This window comes from Pan troglodytes, chromosome 11 (genome assembly GCF_028858775.2).
Source record: "Pan troglodytes isolate AG18354 chromosome 11, NHGRI_mPanTro3-v2.0_pri, whole genome shotgun sequence".
In the NCBI taxonomy this organism is placed as follows: domain Eukaryota; kingdom Metazoa; phylum Chordata; class Mammalia; order Primates; family Hominidae; genus Pan; species Pan troglodytes.
In genome coordinates this window covers 24,336,481-24,356,466 of record NC_072409.2, presented here as the reverse complement: position 1 = coordinate 24,356,466, position 19,986 = coordinate 24,336,481, and the positions used below count along the sequence as shown (strand labels likewise).

At 49.4% G+C, this 19,986-nt stretch overlaps 1 protein-coding gene across 8 annotated transcripts; it reads right to left on the bottom strand.

Annotated features, from left to right (window-relative positions):
- Nucleotides 1–335: 335 nt before the first annotated feature.
- Nucleotides 336–16,821, bottom strand: KIF12 (kinesin family member 12). Of its 8 annotated transcripts, XM_063787568.1 has the most exons (21): nucleotides 16,669–16,804; nucleotides 14,558–14,596; nucleotides 7,793–7,858; nucleotides 7,624–7,702; nucleotides 7,009–7,474; nucleotides 6,822–6,897; nucleotides 6,313–6,447; nucleotides 6,007–6,142; nucleotides 5,092–5,183; nucleotides 4,756–4,912; nucleotides 3,919–4,037; nucleotides 3,728–3,832; nucleotides 3,058–3,160; nucleotides 2,886–2,976; nucleotides 2,591–2,677; nucleotides 2,112–2,202; nucleotides 1,934–2,038; nucleotides 1,240–1,340; nucleotides 1,031–1,149; nucleotides 853–872; nucleotides 336–698 (listed from the first exon to the last, which is right to left on the bottom strand). In XM_063787568.1, the coding sequence occupies exons 7-21, from the start codon at nucleotides 6,406–6,408 to the stop codon at nucleotides 525–527; spliced, it is 1,596 nt and encodes a 531-aa protein (XP_063643638.1). In that variant the 5' UTR covers nucleotides 6,409–6,447; nucleotides 6,822–6,897; nucleotides 7,009–7,474; nucleotides 7,624–7,702; nucleotides 7,793–7,858; nucleotides 14,558–14,596; nucleotides 16,669–16,804; the 3' UTR covers nucleotides 336–524. The 8 variants fall into 8 exon arrangements, 6 of the variants coding, with proteins under 6 accessions (XP_063643638.1, XP_063643636.1, XP_016816992.1 ...); XM_063787566.1 differs by lacking the exon at nucleotides 853–872 and having other exon boundaries at nucleotides 7,009–7,136; nucleotides 16,669–16,821; XM_016961503.4 differs by lacking the exons at nucleotides 14,558–14,596; nucleotides 16,669–16,804 and adding an exon at nucleotides 7,940–8,015 and having other exon boundaries at nucleotides 7,009–7,136.
- Nucleotides 16,822–19,986: the final 3,165 nt, after the last annotated feature.

Genomic DNA, 19,986 nt, shown 5'->3' with positions numbered 1-19,986 from the left:
AAAAAATACAAAAATTAGCTGGGTGTGGTGGCGTGTGCCTGTAATCCCAGCTACTTGGGCGGCTGAGGCAGGAGAATCGCTTGAAACCAGGAGGCGGAGGTTGCAGTGAGCTGAGATTGCATCGCTGCACTCCAGCCTGGTGACAAAGCTAGACTCCGTCTCAAAAAAATAAAACAAAACAAAACAAAAAACCATGAAAGGAGATGGGAGATGGGAGCTTGGGATATTCCAGACTGGAAGGGGACACACATCTGTGCCAAGAGTCCTAGCCCTTCCTCCCTCTAATTTCCCATAGGGAAATGACTGATAACCCCAGAGGATAGAACCAACCAGACTTGGAGCTGATGCCTCTCTTTATTCATGTATTTCATCCCCTGCTGCCTGGTTTCTCCTGAATCCCCTTGTTCCCCTAAATAGCACCCCCAGTCCCCGCCCCTAGCCCAGCTGCAGGTGGAGTAGCAGCTGCTGTCTCCATTCAGCAGATGGGCAGACTGAAGCCCAAGAGTGCGGAGCCCAGTCTGAGGTCACACAGCAGTCTCCTGGGTTCCCACTTGGCCTTCAATGGGGAGGGAGGACTTGGCCTGGGCTCCGTGCGCCCTCACTGCAGGGTGGCTGGCTGCGGCCACGTCGCAGGGAGCTGCCAATCTGGTCTCTGAGGGCCTCCAGTCTCTGGGCCAGGTTTGGAACCCCGGCCCCACCTAAGAAGCAGTGAGACTCGAGGCCTGCCCTCTCCAGGGCCCTTCCTCACCCAGGTCCATCTGGGTCCCAACACCCTCTGGAGAAGCCTCAGGGGGTAGGTACCCTCCACCCTTCCCCCCACCCCACCCCCATACACCATGGGCTCCAACATACATCTGGGCACGCAGATGCTCCTAAAAAGAGAATTCCAAGTTTGGGAAGTAGAAAGATCTTAGAAGCCACCTCTCAACACCCACCCCATTTCAGAGATAAGACTGAGGCCTGGAGAGGGTGGGTTCTACCCCAAGATCACAGAGAACATTAGGGGCCCCTCCCTCTCTCCCTTCTTCACCTCTGAGCCCTGGTGATGTCTTCGGGGGCCTCACAGGCAGGGGAGGTGCAGAAGGTACCACCTCCTCCTCCGTCAACATCTCTGCCAGGACTCGGGTCTGAGTCCAGTCACTGTGACTCCTGGGCCAGGGTGAGTTGGGAGATGGGAGGTGAGCCTTTGAGTTCCCCAGACCACCCCTCTCTGACCTCAGTGCCCCAGGAGAGACCCACCTCTCTCTTGGGCACTTGGCAGAGCCAGGGCTGCATGGGGGTGCCCAGGGTGGGGGCCGGGCAGATGGGGGCCTGCCACCTGAGGCCTCAGGGTCCAACACCTGTAGGAAAGACCAGAGTCCACTCTGGGTGACCTCAGTCCTGCCTCTCTGTGTCCCACCTACCTGGTGCTAGCCATGACACCCCACCATGCCTACCCCACAAGGTACCAAGAATGTCAGGATGGCATAAAGGGGTGGGGTCTTGGTCGCCTTCTGTGTGCAGCATGCAGCAGATGGTTCTTCTACTGTCCTCTCCTGAGACTAGAAGCCTCCTGAGAGCAGGAACCATGTCTGGTCTATTTCTGACTCCTCAGAGCCCAGAAGAGAGGCTGGTATAAAGCAAGGAGCTTGGGGAGTTACTGAAGGAGTAAGTGAATGTATGATTCAGTAAATCCATAAGTGAGTAGATATGTGAGTGAATGAATAAGTGAATGACAGAATGAATTCCTGGCCCTGACAGGGCAGGGTGAGGAGGAGGGAGGGTGAGGCAAACAGCTATTTCAAACCAGGGCAGAGGGAGCCCTAGGCCAGCCATTCACTCCCCATGATCTAGCCTGCAGCCCTGGAATCCCTGGGGCTCTGGATTGATGACTCCTGGATCAAGGTCTCCAGTTCTCCCAGCCTTCCCTCACTCCCACCATGCCCTTTCCTACCTGGGGCAGGTGGTACTCCCCTGGCAGGCAGGCCCAGTGGGCCAGGGGCACTCGACACAGTGGGCAGATGTGGCAGCAGGGGCAGGAGTAGAGGGGTGGCAGTGCCTGCAAAAAGGTGCGTCAGAGGCTCCATGACATCCCTACTTGTCACCCCTCCAGGCTGGGCCATGAGACTCACATGGCAAGGGGGAGCTGGGGCCATCAAGCAGGGACACGGTGGGGTCAGGCCAGGACCCTGCTGGTGATGGTAGCAGGCAGAGAGGAGACGCCTAGAAAGAACAGCAGGGTCTATGCCTGAAGCCTCCAACCCTACCACCAAGCTGGCTTTCAAATCCCCTTCCCAGCTAATACTCCTGGATCCCGTACCAGGTACCGGGCCCCATTCTCAAAGTTTTACATGTTAACTCATTCTCTCTGATCTTTAAAACAAGCCTATAAGTAGGCACGACGATGACCCCCATCTTACGGAAGAGGAAACCCAGGCAGTGAGAAGTTAAATGACTTGCCCCAGGTGACACAGCTAGTAGGTGGCAGAGCTGGAAACTGAACCTAGTTGGTCTGAATCCAGAGGCCAGCCTCAAGCAGTTCATTAAGCCATCCCTTTTCCCAGCTGCCCTCTGTCCGGAGGCCTGGCTCCAAGCTGGTGGCTCTGCTTACCTCTCTAGTGCATGGACCTGCTGAGCCAGGATGCGCTGCTCATTCCGGGCCAGGTCTCGGCTATTCTGCAGCTGGCTCTTTTCTTTCCTAGGGGAGATCACAAGCCAGGAAGGGGTAGGAAATGGGGCTGGGGTGGGGCATCAGTCAGCTCCTCCTCATTGCAGCATAGCACCAGTTCAGGAAGCAGGTGGGGACATAAGGGAGCCAGGGGCAGGGAGAGGAGGCAGTTTGCCAGAAGCAGCCTAGCAGTGATGGGTGGGGGGCAGCATCCCTCTGGCTGTGGGCTGTGCCCTACCTGAGCCTCTCATTCTCTAGCATGAACTCCTGTAGCATCCCGTACAGGTTCCGCTGGGCCCAGGCCACCCGGGCTCCACTGAGCCCTGAGGCTGCAGGGAAGCAGGAGGTGGTGGATCCACAGGAGCCCCAGACCCTATCCCCATCCTACTCTGCCTCCAGGAAGCCCATACCCTTGCAGTCCATTTGGTCCAGCTGGAACTGCAGGCGACGGTTCTCCTCCTGGAGCTGCAGCATCTCTGTCTCCAAACGCTGGGGCTGCTTTGCCACAGGAGACTGTAGGGAAAGAGGCCCAGAGCCACCTTTATGGTTGTATAAGTCGTGCACTGCACAAGAACTTCCGGGTTTGGGAAGTAACTGGGGCCTAAAATCCAGCCCATGCTTCATTCGTCAGCCTTGCATCTTGGCACAAGGCTGTATCTGCCTGGAGGGGGCACCTTGTCCTAAGTGCACTGTCCTGGAGGGCCCCACTCTGAGCTGGACTCAGCTGTGAGTCCAATCCCAAACTCAGTTCTGTCTAAACCTTGGGCCAGATAATGGTTCCAAACAAGACCCCACATTAGGCCCCACATCAACTCCCACTTAACCATGATACTAACTGAGCTAGACCCTGAATCATATCCCAACTCAAACTCCAACCCTAGACCTGCCCTAAACCTGGCATGACCCTGGCTGGGACCCTGACCCCATCCTATACAACCATGACACCGATTCCAGGATTCCAACCCTAATCCCAACTTTGACCCAGTCCAAGACTTCAATCAAGGGACTCAGGCTCCAACTCCTGCCTGATCCCCCAGCATCTCCACGCCTGTCCCTCAGCTTGTGCCTGCCTATACTCACCTTGGGGGCCTGTGGTCGGGTGGTGACCCGCTGAGCTCGGCTTGCATATCGCAGGGTGCTGAGAGTCTCAGGAAGGCACTGGGCTGAGGGGGACACGCAGGCCACCTGGGGAGTGCACTCCCCCTGAGCGCTCCTCTCTGGGGGCCCCTTCCTCAAGACCCAACCTTCCCTGCCAGGCCCCGCTTAAGTACCATGAGGGTGACCCCGCGCCCTCCCAGTGAGTCTGCCAGCAACTTGGTGAGCTTGCTGTCCCGGAAAGGGATGTGGCTCTGCTTCCGCTGTGGGTCCAGCAGCAGGGAGATGCAGTGACCTGGGGAGGGAGAGCAAGAGTTAGGAAGGTTACATCACTTGCCCAGGGCCATCAGGCTGGGACGCTGCAGAGTTGGGCTCTCCACCCAGGCCTGTGTTGCCCTAAAAACCCATCTTTCCACATGATCTCATGACTCAGTCAGATTGGTCTCCACCACCAGACTGGGACTCTTTGAGGGCAGAGAAGGCCCTGTATACCCTGACCCTCAACGCCCAGCAAAGTGCCTGGTACTCAGGCACTCAGCAGGAAACTTCTAACAAATGGATTGTACACAAAGGAGTTTCGCGGGCATCTCACATGCATGCCACAGAGGAATACTGAGGGCACAGCCCCTGAGGATCTCCAGGTCCAATACCCTGGGGTGGGGTTGGGGAGAAAGCTCAAGTCCCTTCCCCTTACTAGGCCTCAGTCTTCCCAACTGCACAAGGGACATGCCAAATGTCTCTGAGGGTTCATCTTCTGCAGTTGAGTGGTTCTATTTCCCAAATTAGCATGGAACTTTATACACCCTTAGAGTTTATACATTCATAAACAGTGTTTTACGAAGGGAGAAGTCAACAGCAGAGCTGGGGCCAGAATGGGGCCTTTGGTTCCTGGATCGCAGCTCTTTAACCCTCTTCTATTTACTACAACTCCTCTGGTATCCCCCACTGTGGAGAGCTGTGAGCCAGGCACAGAGGAGAGACAGGAAATCACACCGGTGGCCCCCAGGTCTCACCCAGGGCCAGCAGGCTTCGGTTGATGCTGTTAGCCTCAAGCATCAGCTCCCCACGGGATCCCGTGGCTGCTACCTTCTCGCTGCCTGCCAGGTCCACAAAGCACAGCTTCCCACCAACAGGGGGCTCCCCAGGGTCCACAGAAGGCATCTGCTGGGCCTGAGGGATCAGAGCTTCATGGGGACTTGGGAGGGACCGTCCCCATCAAAGCCACAAGGTTATGGGACCAAGGGTTTCCATTATTAACCCCCATGCACACCCAAGTTGGTTTATATGTCCAGATACAGACCCTTGCTGGGTGGCCCCGGGTAAGCACCTTCCCAGGCTGGAGCACTCACAGTTTGACGGCTGATGTAAAGGGTGAGCAGGGCATGGCTTCGGCTGGAGGCCTGGTTCAGGGTGTGGGCTGAGCTCCTTCGACGGCTGAGACCTGGAAGGGAAAAACATCAGGAGCTGGACCTGGTAGGAAGAACAGGTCATCATCAATGAAGAAAAAGGAGCAAAGGAATCCTGGCGGAAGGGTCAGCCTCATGCAAAGGCAGGGAGGCAACAGAGTGGGTGTTGTTCAGGGAACGATGGGATGTTGGGTCCTGCTCTAGCAGAGATGGGTGGATGGAGGACAGAGAAAACTGAGCCGAAGAATGACAGTCAGATTTGCATTTTATAAACATCTCTCCCACTGCTTCGTGAAAGGAAGGGGAGAAACTGAGGCAGGAGATCAGCTGAGAGGTGTGGCACAGTGCTGGGGCCAGAATCCACAGTCAGCATCTCCAGTGCCTGCCAAAGGAGGGGTGCCCAATAAATACTTGATTTAAAAAAAAGAATGAGGCTGAAAGGGCCTTTAGGCTAGGCTAAGAGAGGTATGACCTTGTTCCTCAGGGCCCTGGAAGGGTGGAGGGTCTGGAGGCAAAGAGAGATGGGGTTTGCAGCATAGAGGAGAATGGATGGGCAGGGGAGAGCCTTGAGGTGCAGAGACCACCAGGGAGCAAGAATGAGTCCTGGCGGAGGCCGAGGCCCTGGGCTAGAGAGGAGAGGGTGTGAACGGAGTTTGGAAGGCAGAATTAGCAGTCCTTGTTGGCAGTGGGGGGAGGCCCTTGGGCCATGCCTTTGAATTGTAGTTTACTGGTCCTTCCCCACCTCCCCAGGAATCATTTCTGAAGCTGCAGCTGCAGTCTGGGCCCCAAGTCCACACTCAGTGAACAACTGAGGAATGGGCACCCCTACCCGCAAAACTCCCCGCTGTCAGCACACACCCGTTTGCAAAAGTTCCATCAGGGCCTCCAGACTCCCAAATTCCACCACCCGCAGCTGCTCCACATAGAAGCCCCGAGTCTTGTTCCAGCGAACAGGGAGGGGCCGGGGAGACCCCAGGCTCAGCAAGTCCCGAACCTGGGAGGGGAGGGAGGAGGGTGAGGGAAGGGGATCTTTCTGAGTCCACCCACCCCCAGATCTTACTGACAACAGTCCCCACCGCCTCTTCTGCCCTTTGATCCAGGCTCCCTGGAAAGAAGCGCTCCGTTTCCTCATGGGCTGTCTTTCTATTCCTCTCATTCCCTTACCTGCTCATTGTAGATCTCCAGATAAGAGGCGCGAAGGGTGACAGGGGCACCCAGGTGCTGCACGCGGTCCAACAGCCAGGCGAAGGTCCTCTGCATGATGCCAGCCAGGCTGGGGGGTACAGGCACCCCCTCCCCCTGGGGGCAAAACCAGCTGAGCCATCGTCATCTCCACAGTAATAACTACCCTCTGTAGCGCATGTATGATACCGTGCGCCGGGAAACGTGCCAAGTTCCCAAACAATGGCTCATTTAATTCATAGTCGGTACTGTCACTTCCATTTTACAGATGAGAAAACTGAGAGCTAGGAAGGGGCCAAAGTTGAAGCCCAAATGCTCCAAATTGGGCAAGTCCCTTCTCTTTGGTCCTCAGCGTCCTCGTCTGCAAACAAATGGGTCAGGCGGCGTCGTCCCAGCCCCTTTCCCTCTGGGAGTCTGCGCCGCCTGCGGCTCCCCAGGGCTTCCAGCCCACCCAGCCCCGCCCCGCGGGGGCGCCGCCGGCGCTCGCTCACCTGGGGAGGGGGTCCAGTCAGGGTGTAGGTCTTCCCAGAGCCCGTCTGGCCAAAGGTGAAAACAGTGCAGGAGAAGCTGCGGGCGGCAAGGGCGTGGCTGGACTCGGGCGGCTACCCGGGGTGGGGGCTGGGGGTGCTTCGGAGCCCCGCCAGGCCCGGCGCGGAGCGGAGGCGAAGCTTCACTCACCCGCGCAGCGCCAGCTCCCCCAGGCGCCGCACGCCGCACGCCCGGAACACGTCCTCCTGCGTGCGCGCCGCGTCTAGCACCGCACCGAAGCGGAACGCCACTTCTGGACCCCCGCCTGGAGGGCTCACCTGGCGCGGGTGGGGCGGAGGAGCGGGGCACTCTGGAGGAGGGCGGGGCACCGTGGAGGAGGGCGGGGCACCCGGGAGGAGGGCGGGGCACCCGGGAGGAGGGCGGGGCACCCTGGAGGATGGTAGGGCGCTCGGTGAGGCACTCGGTGGGCGAGCACCCTGGGTTGGGGGTGGGATGGGGGACACTCACTAGGGCCGGGGCATTCTGGGGAGGGTGGGACACCCTGGAGGGGCGGGGCATTCTGTGGGGGGCGGGCACCTTGGGTGGGCGGGCACTCAGAAGGGGCGGGGCACTCGCAGAGGTTGGCGCGGCGCACCCTGGCGGAGGGCTGGGCATCCTGGAAGGGAGGGGCACTCTGGGGAGGGCGGGGCACCTTGGAGAGGACCACTCCGGGGGAGGGCGGGGCCTAGGGCAAAGTTGCCTGGGGGAAGGGATCTGGCGTCCCCGGGATTTTTTATTGGGGAGATAGAGAGAGGGGTTCCTCACCTGCAGAGTCCGGGTCCCTGAGCAGTGCAGCACGCTCTGCTGCCCTCGACGCAGCTCGGCCGCGCTCATGGGACGTACCCTGGGGTCCGACAGAAGGGCAGATGGTACATCCTGATGTCTTCATCGATCCCTGTCTCGCCCAGGTGCCTCCTAGCCAATTTATACCCACCTGAGCACCACCTGGATGGGCGTTTCCGGCCCCTCTGGCCCTTGCTCCAGGCTCCGCGCGAGATCCCTGTGGGCAGCAATGCGAGTTATCATACTTGCACCTAGCGGCTGTTCAGGACTCCTCGAACCTCTCTGAAGATCTGCTTACCCGTCGGGTGACCCGCGTTCTTCCATGTCCTGCTCTGCACACGGAGTTAGCTCCGCCCGCGTCTCCTTTATTTACCGCCCCCCCCAATACCCTCCCTTCTCCACAACACTGGGACTGTCTACACACATCTTGCATTCCCACCCCATCCCCCATCCCAGGCAGCCATCCATCCGGAAAGACTCCAGCTGCCCAGGGCTAGCTCGTTAAAGATTTACCCTTCCTCACCCCTGCGGTAGAGAAAGTCTCTCCCAAGCTAGGGGACCCCTAGCTAGGGGGTTCTGGAGTCTGAGGATCCCTTGCTCTTGGCCAGTCCTCACAAGAGGAACCCGTGGGACCACCCAGACCGGCCTCCTTTGTGCCCAGTTGGGGATACCTAAGCAGATAGGAAGGACTCAACCAAGGCCACAGAGCTAGCCTGCACAGGACCAAGCTTTTCCCACCCTCTCCACATACCCCCCACCCCCACCCCCAGCAGCTCAGCTCAGCTCAGGGCCCAAGGAGCGGCACAGGTCTCAGTCAGCTCTAGGGACGACCTGGCTGGATTGAATCTCTGAGCTGACCTGAGAACAGGTTTCCAAGCATCTGGTAAAACACTGGGGCACCTGCCTCTCTAATGCCAAAGTTAATCCTAGGCCAGCATGATTGTTTAACCCTCTCCTGGTCTGGCTTATGAGAACAGCAGAGATGTCTGTGAATGTGCAGGGATGGGGCAATCACTTATTCTGTACCAGTCTCCATGCTGGGCACCAGGGCAGAGGAACCCCATGAATCCCCTGACCCTTCCCAGCTCACAGTGTGTCTGGGGAGATGGATAAGTACAACCCAGCAGCGTGTAGGGCCTTTAGGGGGAGTACAGAGGCCTGTAGGAGCCAGTGGGGGTGGGGAGGAGGTGAGGGTATTCCAGGCAAAGCAAACAGGAGTCAGGATGGCCAGGGTGGGGTGGGGAGATGAGTGTGGCATGGAGAGGTAGTTTGAGGCTGGATCTAGCTTATGGTGGGCACATCAAGGAGTCTGGACTCACTCTTCAGGGAACCAGGAAGCCATTGAAGGGTTACAAACAGGGATGTGACACCATCAGGTTGGCATTGTTATTATTATTGTCATTCTGGCTGTCTTTGTATGTTCTCTGAATATTTCTGCAAACTCTCCGGCCCCCAAACGCACATTAGGGTGAAAGCCCTAAAAATCACTTTTTCTCAACGTGACACATTCTATACCACCACAAATTACAGCCAACTATCAAAGCCACCCTGCTGGAGAATGGGCTGTCTTGGATGGCAGTGAGCTCCCCAGGCAATGGAGATGTATAAGAAAGAGCCATTTGACCTTTTGGTTATAGGACCCTCTAGCAGGGGCCACAGGGAAAGTTCTGTAGAACTAATAACCACTGCCCCCAGCTCTGCCACTAACTTGCCACAGAGTCTTGGCTTCTCTTGTTTCCTTCCTGTAAAAAGAGATTAATGACTTCTCTCCTATTTGACATAGTTGTTCTGAGATTTCAATGAGACAGTGTCATTGAAAGTGAAAGTTGTAAATAATTACCTAAAAACAAAAATAAAAATTCCTAGATGATCTCTAAGTTCCCTTTCAACTCTGAAGTTCCTTAATCTATTTTTTGAGTCCTTGAGGTGGATAAGACAAAAATTACTATCCCTGTTTTTCAGAGGAAAAAAATACTGAACAAAACAGCAAAAGGCAGGGAAGGTTATCTAAGGAGAAAACAACAAATGGCAGAACTGAGAGTTTAAACCCAGAACTATGAGCTGTACATCCTGATGCTGCTTGCTATGGCAAGTTGCTTTTGTCAGGAGTAAACCCAGTAAATGAACAAGGTGCTTCTTTAAAAGCTGTTGAAAGTGTTAAAGACTATCAATCACTAGCATCTTAGTGTGCATTGGTTTAGTCAGATTGCTGGCCCTCCTCAGGCTGGACTGAGATGAGCCACGCTGAAGGGATTTTTGTTTTTTTGTTTTGTTTTTTTTTGTTTTTTTTTTTTTTGGAGATGCAGTTTCTCTCTTATCACCCAGGCTGGAATGCAATGTTGCGATCCTGGCTCACTGCAACCTCCACCTTCTGGGTCCAAGTGATTCTCCCGCCTCAGCCTCCCAAGTAGCTGGGATTACAGGTACTCACCACTACGCCCAGCTAACTTTCGTATTTTTAGTAAAGACAGGGAGGGTTTCACCATGTTGGCCAGGCTGGTCTCAAACTCTTGACCTCAGGTGATCCACCCACCTCAACCTCCCAAAATGCTGGGATTACAGGCATGAGCCACCATGCCCAGCCTTGAAGGGATTTTGATAAAAGTGCAGAAACAGGGGATATGTTGCATGCTGGTCAGTGGGGGCTTGTGCACCAGGCTTCCCAACCTGGGTCAGAATGTGTACATAATTTGATGTCCTTTGAATCACAAATGCAGGAGCAAAGTCCTGGTTCTGTTCTCTAACAGTGAGTGCAAACATCTGCTACCCTTAAATTGAACAGTCATGAGCAAGTTTTTATTAAGCCTCCTCTAGGTGTCAGGCAGGTTTCTAGGCACTTGAGATGCATCCATTAGTGAACAAAACAGATAAAAATTCTTGCCCTTATGGAGCTTACCCTCTAGTGAGGTGGGAAAGGCAGATAATAAAAAGAAGCATATAAATAACTTACATAGTATGTTAAAAGCTGAAAAGTGCTATGGAAATAGTATCACTCAGCGTTGGCGATGGCGAACAGGTTGTTGTTTATATAGTACAGTCATGGAATACCTCATTGAGAAGGTGACTTTTGAGGAAAGACTTCAAGGACGAATGTGAGTTAGTCATGCAAATATTTGGGGGAAGATTATCCTAGGCAGAAGAATTGTCCGATGCAAAGGTCCTGAGGTGGAGTATGACCAGTGTGTGTTCAAGGAATGGAAGAAGGCCAGGGTGGTTGGAACACAGTTAGCAAGGGAAGAGTGGGAGACAAAAGATCATAAAGGTGGCTGGGTGCAGTGGCTCATGCCTGTAATCCCAACACTTTGGGAAGCCGAAGTGGGCAAATCACGAGATCAGGAGTTTGAGACCAGCCTGACCAACATGGTGAAATCCTGTCTCTACTAAAAATACAAAATTAGCCAGGCATGGTGGCACAGGCCTGTAATCCCAGCTACTCAGGAGGCTGAGTCAGAAGAACCACTTGAACCTGGGAGTCAGAGGTTGCAGTGAGTCAAGATGGCACCACTGCACTCCAGCCTGGGTGACAAAGCAAGACTCTGTCTCAAAAAAAAAAAAAAAAGAAAAAGATTATAAAGTTAATAGGAGCCTGGTTATGTGCAACCTTGTAGCCCACTTTAAAGATTAAATATAAAGAAATATCTAGCACATCTTAAGCTGCTGAAAACCAAAGACAAAGAAGAAACCATAAAAGCAGCCCTAAGGAAAAAACCATAGCCTTCAAAGTAGCAATAAGAAGACTGACAACTACTTTTGAATAGAAACTATGGATGCCAACAGACAATAGACAGTGTATCTTTAAAATGCTCAGATTAAAAAACAAAAATCAACCTGGAATTATATGTCTAGCAAAAGTATCCTTCACAAATGTAGGTAAAATAGACATTTTTGAACAAACAGAAGCTGAGAAATTCACCTCCAGTTGATCATCACTACAAGAAATACTGAAGGAAATTTTTATATGTTGAATGAGATAGAGCTCAAGGAAAAAATAAAGAGCATGAGAAAGAATAAATATAGGATGTATATAAAATCATTTTGAGGCCAGGCACGGTGGCTCACGCCTGTAATCCCAGCACTTTGGGAGGCTGAGGGGGGTGGATCACCTGGGGTCAGGAGTTCGAGATCAGTCTGGCCAACATGGTGAAACCCTGTCTGTACTAAAAATACAAAAATTAGCCGGGCATGGTGGTGGGCGCCTGTAATACCAGCTACTAGGGAGGCTGAGGCGGGAGAATTACTTGAACCCAGGTGGTGGAGGTTGCTGTGGGCCGAGATCATGCCACTGTACTCCAGTCCGGGTGACAGTGTAAGGCTTTGTCTCAAAAAAAAAGAATCATTTTGACTGTTTAAAAGAAAGTAACACTAACTTTTTGCTACCATTATAATATATATAGAAGCAAACAGACATTACACTAGAATACAGGATAAGTGGAGTGAATGGAGTTAAACCATAGAATTGTAGCATTGGTTCTTCAATTGTTTGGGAAGTGATAAAAGTACTAACTTAAGGTAGACTGTAGTAGTTCAGGGATGTATAGTGACATCTTTAAGGTAACTATCACAAAAACAAGAGTTAAAACTAAGAAGCTAATAGAGGAAAATGAATTAAAACTACTTGACTGATTCAAAAGAAGACAAAAAATGAGATATAAAGTCACAAAGATGTCGGGTACGGTAGCTCACACCTGTAATCCTAGCATTTTGGGAGGCTGAGACAGGTGGATTGCTTGAGCCCAGGAGTTCAAGACCAGCCTGGGCAACATGGAAAAAAGCCATCTCTACAAAAAATACAAAAATCAGCTGAGTATGGTGGCACAGGACTGTAGTCCCAGCTACTTGGGAGGCTGAGGTGGGAGGATCGCCTGAGCCCAGGTCAAGGCTGCAGTGAGCCGTGATCGTGCCACTGCACTCCAGCCTGAGCAACAGAGTAAGACCCCATCTCAAAAAAAAAAAAAAACAAAAAAAAAAACAAAGAAAGAAAGAAAGTCACAAAGAATAAATGGAACAAATAAGAAACAAATAACAAGATACAATTAAACCCAATTATATCAGCAAGTATATTAATTGTACATGGGCTGGACACTTCAAATAAAAGACAAACATTGTCAGACTGGATACGAGAAACAAAATGTTTCTATATTGAAAAAAATGAAAGCCAACTTCAAATTTAAGAAAAGAAACAATTGAAATGAAAGAATAGAAAGTTATATCACACCAGCCCTAACCAAAAGAAAGCAGTACAGCCACATTAACATCAGACGAAATGGACTCTAATGCAAGAAGCATCAATAGAGACAGTGCGAAGCATTTTATTATATTATGTGATTCAACAGGAAGACATAATAATCTTAAATTGTATTCATCTAATAACTGAACTGCCAGAAGGAATAGACAAATTCACCACCATAGATGCTAATCTCAACCTAACTTTCTCTGTAACTAAAGAACAACAGGTAAAAATTTAGTAAAAATATAGAAGATTTGAACAACACTGTTACCCAACTTGATCTAAATGACATAGACAAAATACTATACCCAATAATTGCAGAATACACGTTCAAATGCACATGAAACATTTTCCAAAATAGATGTTGGGCTGTAAAGCCAGCCTCAACAATTTCGAGTGATCGAAATAATATTGAGTATGTTCTCTGACCATAGAGGAATCAACCTAGAATCAGTAAGGGAAAGGTAACTAGAAAATCCGCCCCCCTCCCCCGCTGCCAAATAATTGGAAATCCAACAAAAATACTTCTAAATGACTTCTGGATCAAAGAATAAATCATGATGGTTATTAGAAAATATTTTGAAATTAACAATAAGGGAAGTAAACTATGTAGTTAAGCAACGCTGAGAAGAAATACATAAGCTCTGCTTATATTAGAAAAGAAAAAAAAGATTGAAAAATCAGTCATTGAAGTTTCCATCTTAGAAAACCAGAAAAAGAATAGCACATTAAACCTAAACAAAGAGGGAAAGAAATTATGCAGCTAATAGCAGAAATGAATGAAACCCATAGCTGACATACAATTGCCAAAACTTGTTTCTTTGATGAGATCAATAACTTGTATAAATGCTTAACAAACTAAGAAAGAAAATAAAAAGAGAAAATGCCAAGTACAAATATCAGAAATAAAAAAGGGACTTTCCTACAGATCCTACAGATATTAAAAGAATAATAAGAGGATATTATGAGTAACTTTATGTCAATAAACCTGAACTTGACCATGTTTGTGAATTCATGAACAAATCACTTAAAAATCTCAATCTCCTAAAATGCATAAGAGAAAAGAGTAAGATATCTGAATCGTTTTATATCTGTTAAACAAGCTGAATTTGTAATTAAAAACCTCCCCACAAAGGAAACACTTAGCATGGATGGCTTCACCGGGGAATCTTCCAAACACTTAAGGAAGTAATGAAATGAATCTTAGACAAAATGTCAACAACAGAGCCTGAGGGAGAATTTCCAAATTCATTTTTAAAAAAATGAGGCCAGCCTAACCCTAATATCTGATCCTTACAATGCCATAATAAGAAAGAAAACTGCCGGCCATTAGTTCTCCTGAGCACAATTGTTAAGATTCCAAATAATTACTGGCCAATCATTTCAGCAATACAGAAAATGCGTAATACATGTGGATTTAGTCCAGTAACTCAAAAGTTGCTTGAACATTTGAAAGTCAGTCAGTGTAATTCAACACATTGATAGAATAAAGGAGAAAATCAAATGGTCATCTCAATAAATACAGAAAAGACATTTGGTAAAATTTAACACTTGCTTATGATAAAAATAAAAGCTTTCAACAAACTAGAAATACGATGGAAATTTATTAATTGAATAAAGGTTCTTTACCAAAAAAAGCTTACAGGTAACATCATATTTAATAATAAAAATAACTTCCTCTTCTCTTACCATCATCCTAGTACAGTAAGGCAGCAATGTATGTAGAAACTGGAAAGAAATAATTAAGTTAATAAGACTGTCATTTTTCACAGCATACATACATACACAGATGTATAGGTATATAGAAAATTCTTAAGAATCTCCAAAGTCTCTGATACAATGTCAATATGCATATATTATATATTACTTGCTAATTACATATAAAATACACAATTGGAAATTAAAATTTTAACATTTAGAGCAGCATCAAAAAACACAATGTCTTAGAGATAAATTTAATAAAAGGCATTTGAAATAAAATGTGAAAATAGCAAAACATTGCTGTTATTTAGGAAGACCTGAATAAAAGGAGATAATTACTATGTTTATGAATTAGAAGATAGAGTATTGTGAAGATGTTACTTTTCTGCAACTGACATATGTAAATTCAATGCAGTCCCAATCAATATCCCAGCAGGAACTTTTAAAAATGAAAATTGACAAGCTGATTCTAAAATTTATATGAAAATGCGAAAGACTACAATAGCCAAGATAATAATGGAGAAGAGCAAAGTTGGAGGACTTATACTACCAGATACCCAGACTTAATGTAAAGCTACAATAATCAAGACAGTGTGGTATTGGTGCAAAGACCGGCGAATGGAACGGAACAGCCTCCAGCAACGCATCCATCCATATGCATCACTTGATTTATGACAAAGGAAGCGCTGCCCTCAGTTGTGAGAATATTGTTCTTTTCAATAAATTGGGCTGGATTAATTGGATATCCATTTAGGGAAAGAAAAAAATCCTTGATTTCATACCTTACATCATTCACAATATTAATTTAAAATTAATGATGGATCTACATTTAGAAGAAAATCTAGATAATATCTTCCTGACATTGACAGTAGACAAAAGTTTCCTAAACAAGTCACAAAAAAGCACTAACCATAAAAACTATTGATGTATTGGACCACATTGAAATGAAAAACTGTTCATCAGAAGATTGCATTTAAGAGGTAAAAAAGCAAACCACAGACTGGGAAAAGTTATTTGCAATACACATATCTGACAAAAGGACTTCTATCCAGAATATATACCGAGCTTCTACAAGCCAGTAAGAAAAAGACTAACAACTCAACTTAAAACTGACCAAAAGATTTGAACTGGCATTTTGCAAAATATGATATCCAAATATTTAATAAACATATGAAAATTGCCCAACATAATTAGTCACCAGGGAAATTAAATGAAAACCATAGTGAGATACAAGTACACACATACCAGAATGAAATGAATACAATTAAAAAGACAGGCAGTACTGTTTGTGAACCATTTTTAGAAAACAATTTTGCAATATCTACTAAAGCTAAACAAATCCCTATCCCATGATCTAGCAATTCCACTTAGGTCTCTGCCTAAGAGAAATGAGTTCAAATATCCAACAAAAGACATATATGAGACTGGGCATGGTGCTTCTCATCTGTAATCCCGGCACTTTTGGTGGCTGAGGCAGGAGGATCACTTGAGCCAGGAGTTCAAGACCAGCCTGGGCAACACGGTGAAACCCCATCTCTACAAAAATTACAAAAATTAGCTGTGTTAGGAGGCTGAAGTGGGAGGACCACTTGAGCCCAGACGTTGAGGCTGCCGTGAACCGAGATGGTACCACTGTACTCCAGCCTAGGCAACAGAGTGAGATCCAGTCTAAAAAAAGAAAAAAGAAAAGAAAAAAAGACATATATGAGACTGTTCATAGTAGCTGTTTAGCCACCTCCTTCATCACCACCACCACTGTTTCTACTTCCATCATCCTCATCATTACCACCACTATCACCATAACCCCATCACCACCATTACCAAAACTCAACCATCACCACCAATACCTACGTAACCAGCAGACGCCATAGTCATTTGGTCACTGCAACCACTGTCACCAGCATCATCAAAATCTCTACCGTGACCACCACCATCATCACTATTACCAGGCTTCCATCCTTCGGAGTCTGGGCTTATTCATTCCAGGAAACTAAAACTGTTAAACTGGGCTCCCAGCCAGCGGCACCCCCATTGACCACGGTGCTCCCTGTTCCCACAGCTAGGGCTGAGTTCCTCTGTGTACCCCCTCTCCTCTTCACCCTGTTTTTGTCTGCAGACTGCATTCCTTCCTCAGGAGCAGTAAGTCTCCACTTCTCCTGACGCGATTGAGGATAGGACAGATGGAAGGCCTGCAGGGACCTTAGCAGCCGGCTGGGCCCCGCAGGGCGCATACCCAGCCCTCGCTAGAGGGCAGCAGAGCACCATGCCCCTGCGACCCGGGTTCATCACAAAGGGAGCTTTGTGGAGTGCAGGCCTGCGCTTTGCAGCTCGCTCCTGAGCCAGTGCCCAGCCCCAGGAGGGGCTGACCAGCTGGTGCGTGGTGAGAGACGAGCAGGCCCTCAAGATGCACTCTCCGAGAGAGTGAAGAAAGCAACACGAGTAATCAGGGGGCCCTCCCACCAACCCCCTGCCCCCCCCCCACCCCGGTCCATCCTCTTCAATCCACTCTCCTCCAGTTAGCCCAGCCATCCTTTCCTGGAAAAACCCTGCCCTGGCTCTCTCGGGCCTCTGAAGAGTGTCTGAGCTCCCAGCTTGGGACTCGAGGCCATTTGGGCTCTTGCTCCTGCTGATCCCTCCGGCTGTGGTCTCCACCACCCTGCACCCCTGCCTCCCGCGCTCCAGTCCCCAAAGCTTTGCTTCCATCCTCTGCTTGTGCCGGTGGTTCTCCCTCTTTCAGGAGTGCTGTCTTCCACTGGGTGGACTCGTCCTGCAAGCTTTCCCTAGAACGCCTTCCCTGCCACCCCCTACCCGCCAGGACAGGTCAGAGCCCGCCTCTGAGTCCCCACAGTCTCCCGGGCTCCCCTCCGTTGCAGCACTGATCACACTGGGCTTCTCTCTTCCTGTCTGCTGGGCAGCAGAGACTGTGGATGCTTCATCCCTGAGGTCTATGAGCCAGCGCAGGGCCCAGCACACACTGGGAGCTTAGCAAACATGGGTGGAAGGAAAGAAAGGAGCCAGGAAGCAGGCAGGGGTGCTGGTGAGAGGCCTGCTGGGCGCTTCTCTGTGTCCTTCCTCGGCCTCCATCTCTCTTCCCTCCCTTCCTCTGGGGGCTAACAAAAAACACTCAACTCCATGATGCGAGGATTCATTTAGGGACTCATTTGTCATGGAGATCATCAGCTCCTGTCACAAAGCTGCTCTCAAATGCACCCAGAAACAGGGTGACATTCTTCTCGCCTGGGCCAAGCTGGCCTCTCAGACCAGACTGTCCGATGCAAATCTAGAATCCCCAGAGGGTGGAGGCCAGGCTCTACTAGGCCCAGGTGAGCCCCCGTGTCGCTGCTCTCTGCTCTTTCCAGCACCCCAGCAGCACATTACACAGGAGGGCTTATGGCCATTTTTCAGCTAGAGACTGAAGTCTCGGTGGGAAGAGGCAGAGCCCAGTCTGGGGCTCACCCTGCAAGGCAGCGTGGCACAGTACTGAGGTGGAGCGGAGATGAGAAAGAAGGTCTGTGAGGAAGGAGGTTCTTCTTATATCACATGACAATCATCTATCATTGCTCCACTTGTACCCCACGCAGAGGAAAAGCCAGATGGGTCCAGGGCCTGTTGTGAAATTTTTCCCAACAGAGCTTGCTGTCCATCTTTAATTAAAACATGAGTGGAGGCCATAGGACTCATTACATTTCCCAAAATTCTCCATGCAGAGATCATTGAATTCACTTCTATCTGGCTCACTACTGCATTTTACAGATGGGAAAACGAAAGGAGGCCAGTACAGGCTGGGGCAGCAGTTGCATTCGTGGGAGAGCCGAGACTCTAGGGAGAGATGGAGAGCCATAGAAACCCATTGGTGCCCCTGGGCCGCCACTCTTTCCTCTAACTGCCTGCCCCCGCCACCCCCACCCCAGAGGATACTAAAGTCAGGCTTTCCACTAGACGAGGAGCTTTTTTTTTTTTTTCCCTTTCTTTCTTTCTTTTTCTTGAGACAAAGTCTCACTCTATTGCCCAGGCTAGAGTGCAATGGCATGATTTTGGCTCACTACAACCTCCGCCTCTTGGGTTCAAGTGATTCTTCTGCCTCAGCCTCCCAAGTAGCTGGGATTACAGGCATCCACCACCATGCCCGGCTAATTTTTTGTATTTTTAGTAGAAACAGTGTTTCATCGTGTTGGTCAGGCTGGTCTTGAACTCCTGACCTCAGGTGATCCACTCGCCTCAGCCTCTTAAAGTGCTGGGATTACAGGCATGAGCCAATGAGCTTTTTGAGCCTGAGGATCACATCTCAATGCCCAGAACAGGGCCTGATGCAGAGCCACATCCTCTAAATGTCTGTTTGGTGATGGGATGATGGTTCAACAAGAGGAAATGAAACATCCTAAAGCCCAGTTTTGTCTTTTAGTAAAGACAAGCCTCTATGGATGGTTGGGAAATCAAAAGACTCCAGGGTTGTTGAAACTCCCTGTCATTTCCAGGATCTAGCTCTTCTTCTAGGAATATACATAGCTTTCCCCTGAGTCAATGTCTGCCTACCATTTGCCCGGGAATGACTTACCTATGAACTGGATATTTTCCTCCAAAAATGGTAAGTCACTATGTAAAAATGTCAAGGGCCATTAAAGTCCATCTCTTGCACAATGATGCCTTCATGTATCTGGAACCTTCTGGGTCAGAGGATGGGAATTAATATTTATTGAACAATGGGCACTTCTTTACTTCATTTTAACTAATAGTCAAATTCTGGGCCTGACACCATGATTGTCCTCATTTTACAGATGAGGAAACGGGCTCAGAGATGTTCAGTAACTTGCCCTAAGTTCAGAACCACTTTGGGCAGGTAGGCAAGTGGCAGAGCGGGGATCTTTCTCTTGCCAGTCCCTAGCTTCCATCCTCTCCTTTCTGCAGCCTGCTTCCTTGAGCTGTTTTGCAAAGCTGAGCTTCTTGGATAACTGAAGTTGAACTTTTAAATAGACAACTTGCCTTAGTTTAGCCATCTCTGTTGAAACATGTTTCCATACCATCTTGCACACTGCCCTGCCTTCTTCCCTGGGAGACCCCGAGTGATGCTTTAAGCCAGTGGATCTATACCCTGGCGTCAGAATCACCTGGATACCCTAGCCCCAGCCACAGAGAGTCTCATTAATTGAGGTGGGGTAGGGGCATGTGTAGTTTTTAGCCACTCCAGGTGATTCCTTCCTTTCTTTCTTTCTTTCTTTCCTTCCTTCCTTCTTTCTTTCTTTCCTTCCTTCTTCCTTCTTCCTTCCTTCCTTTTTCTTTCTTTCTGTCTCTTTCTTTTTCTTTCTCTCTCTCTCTCTTTCTTTCTTTCTCTCTCTGTCTCTTTCTTTCTTTCTTTTTTGACAGAGTCTTGCCCTGTTGCCCAGGCTGGAGTGCAGTGACACGATTGCTGCTCACTGCAA

What these genes read in the sequence shown, in the direction of transcription:
- KIF12 (XM_016961503.4), bottom strand. Translation starts at nt 7,965, where the DNA reads ATGGAAGAACGCGGGTCACCCGACGG. An exon ending in CAGGTCCATGCACTAGAGAG is followed by an intron (nt 2,203 to 2,590) that starts GTAAGCAGAGCC and finishes TGTTCTTTCTAG; the next exon opens with GCGTCTCCTCTCTGCCTGCT. An exon ending in CCCCAGCTCCCCCTTGCCAT is followed by an intron (nt 2,039 to 2,111) that starts GTGAGTCTCATG and finishes ACCTTTTTGCAG; the next exon opens with GCACTGCCACCCCTCTACTC.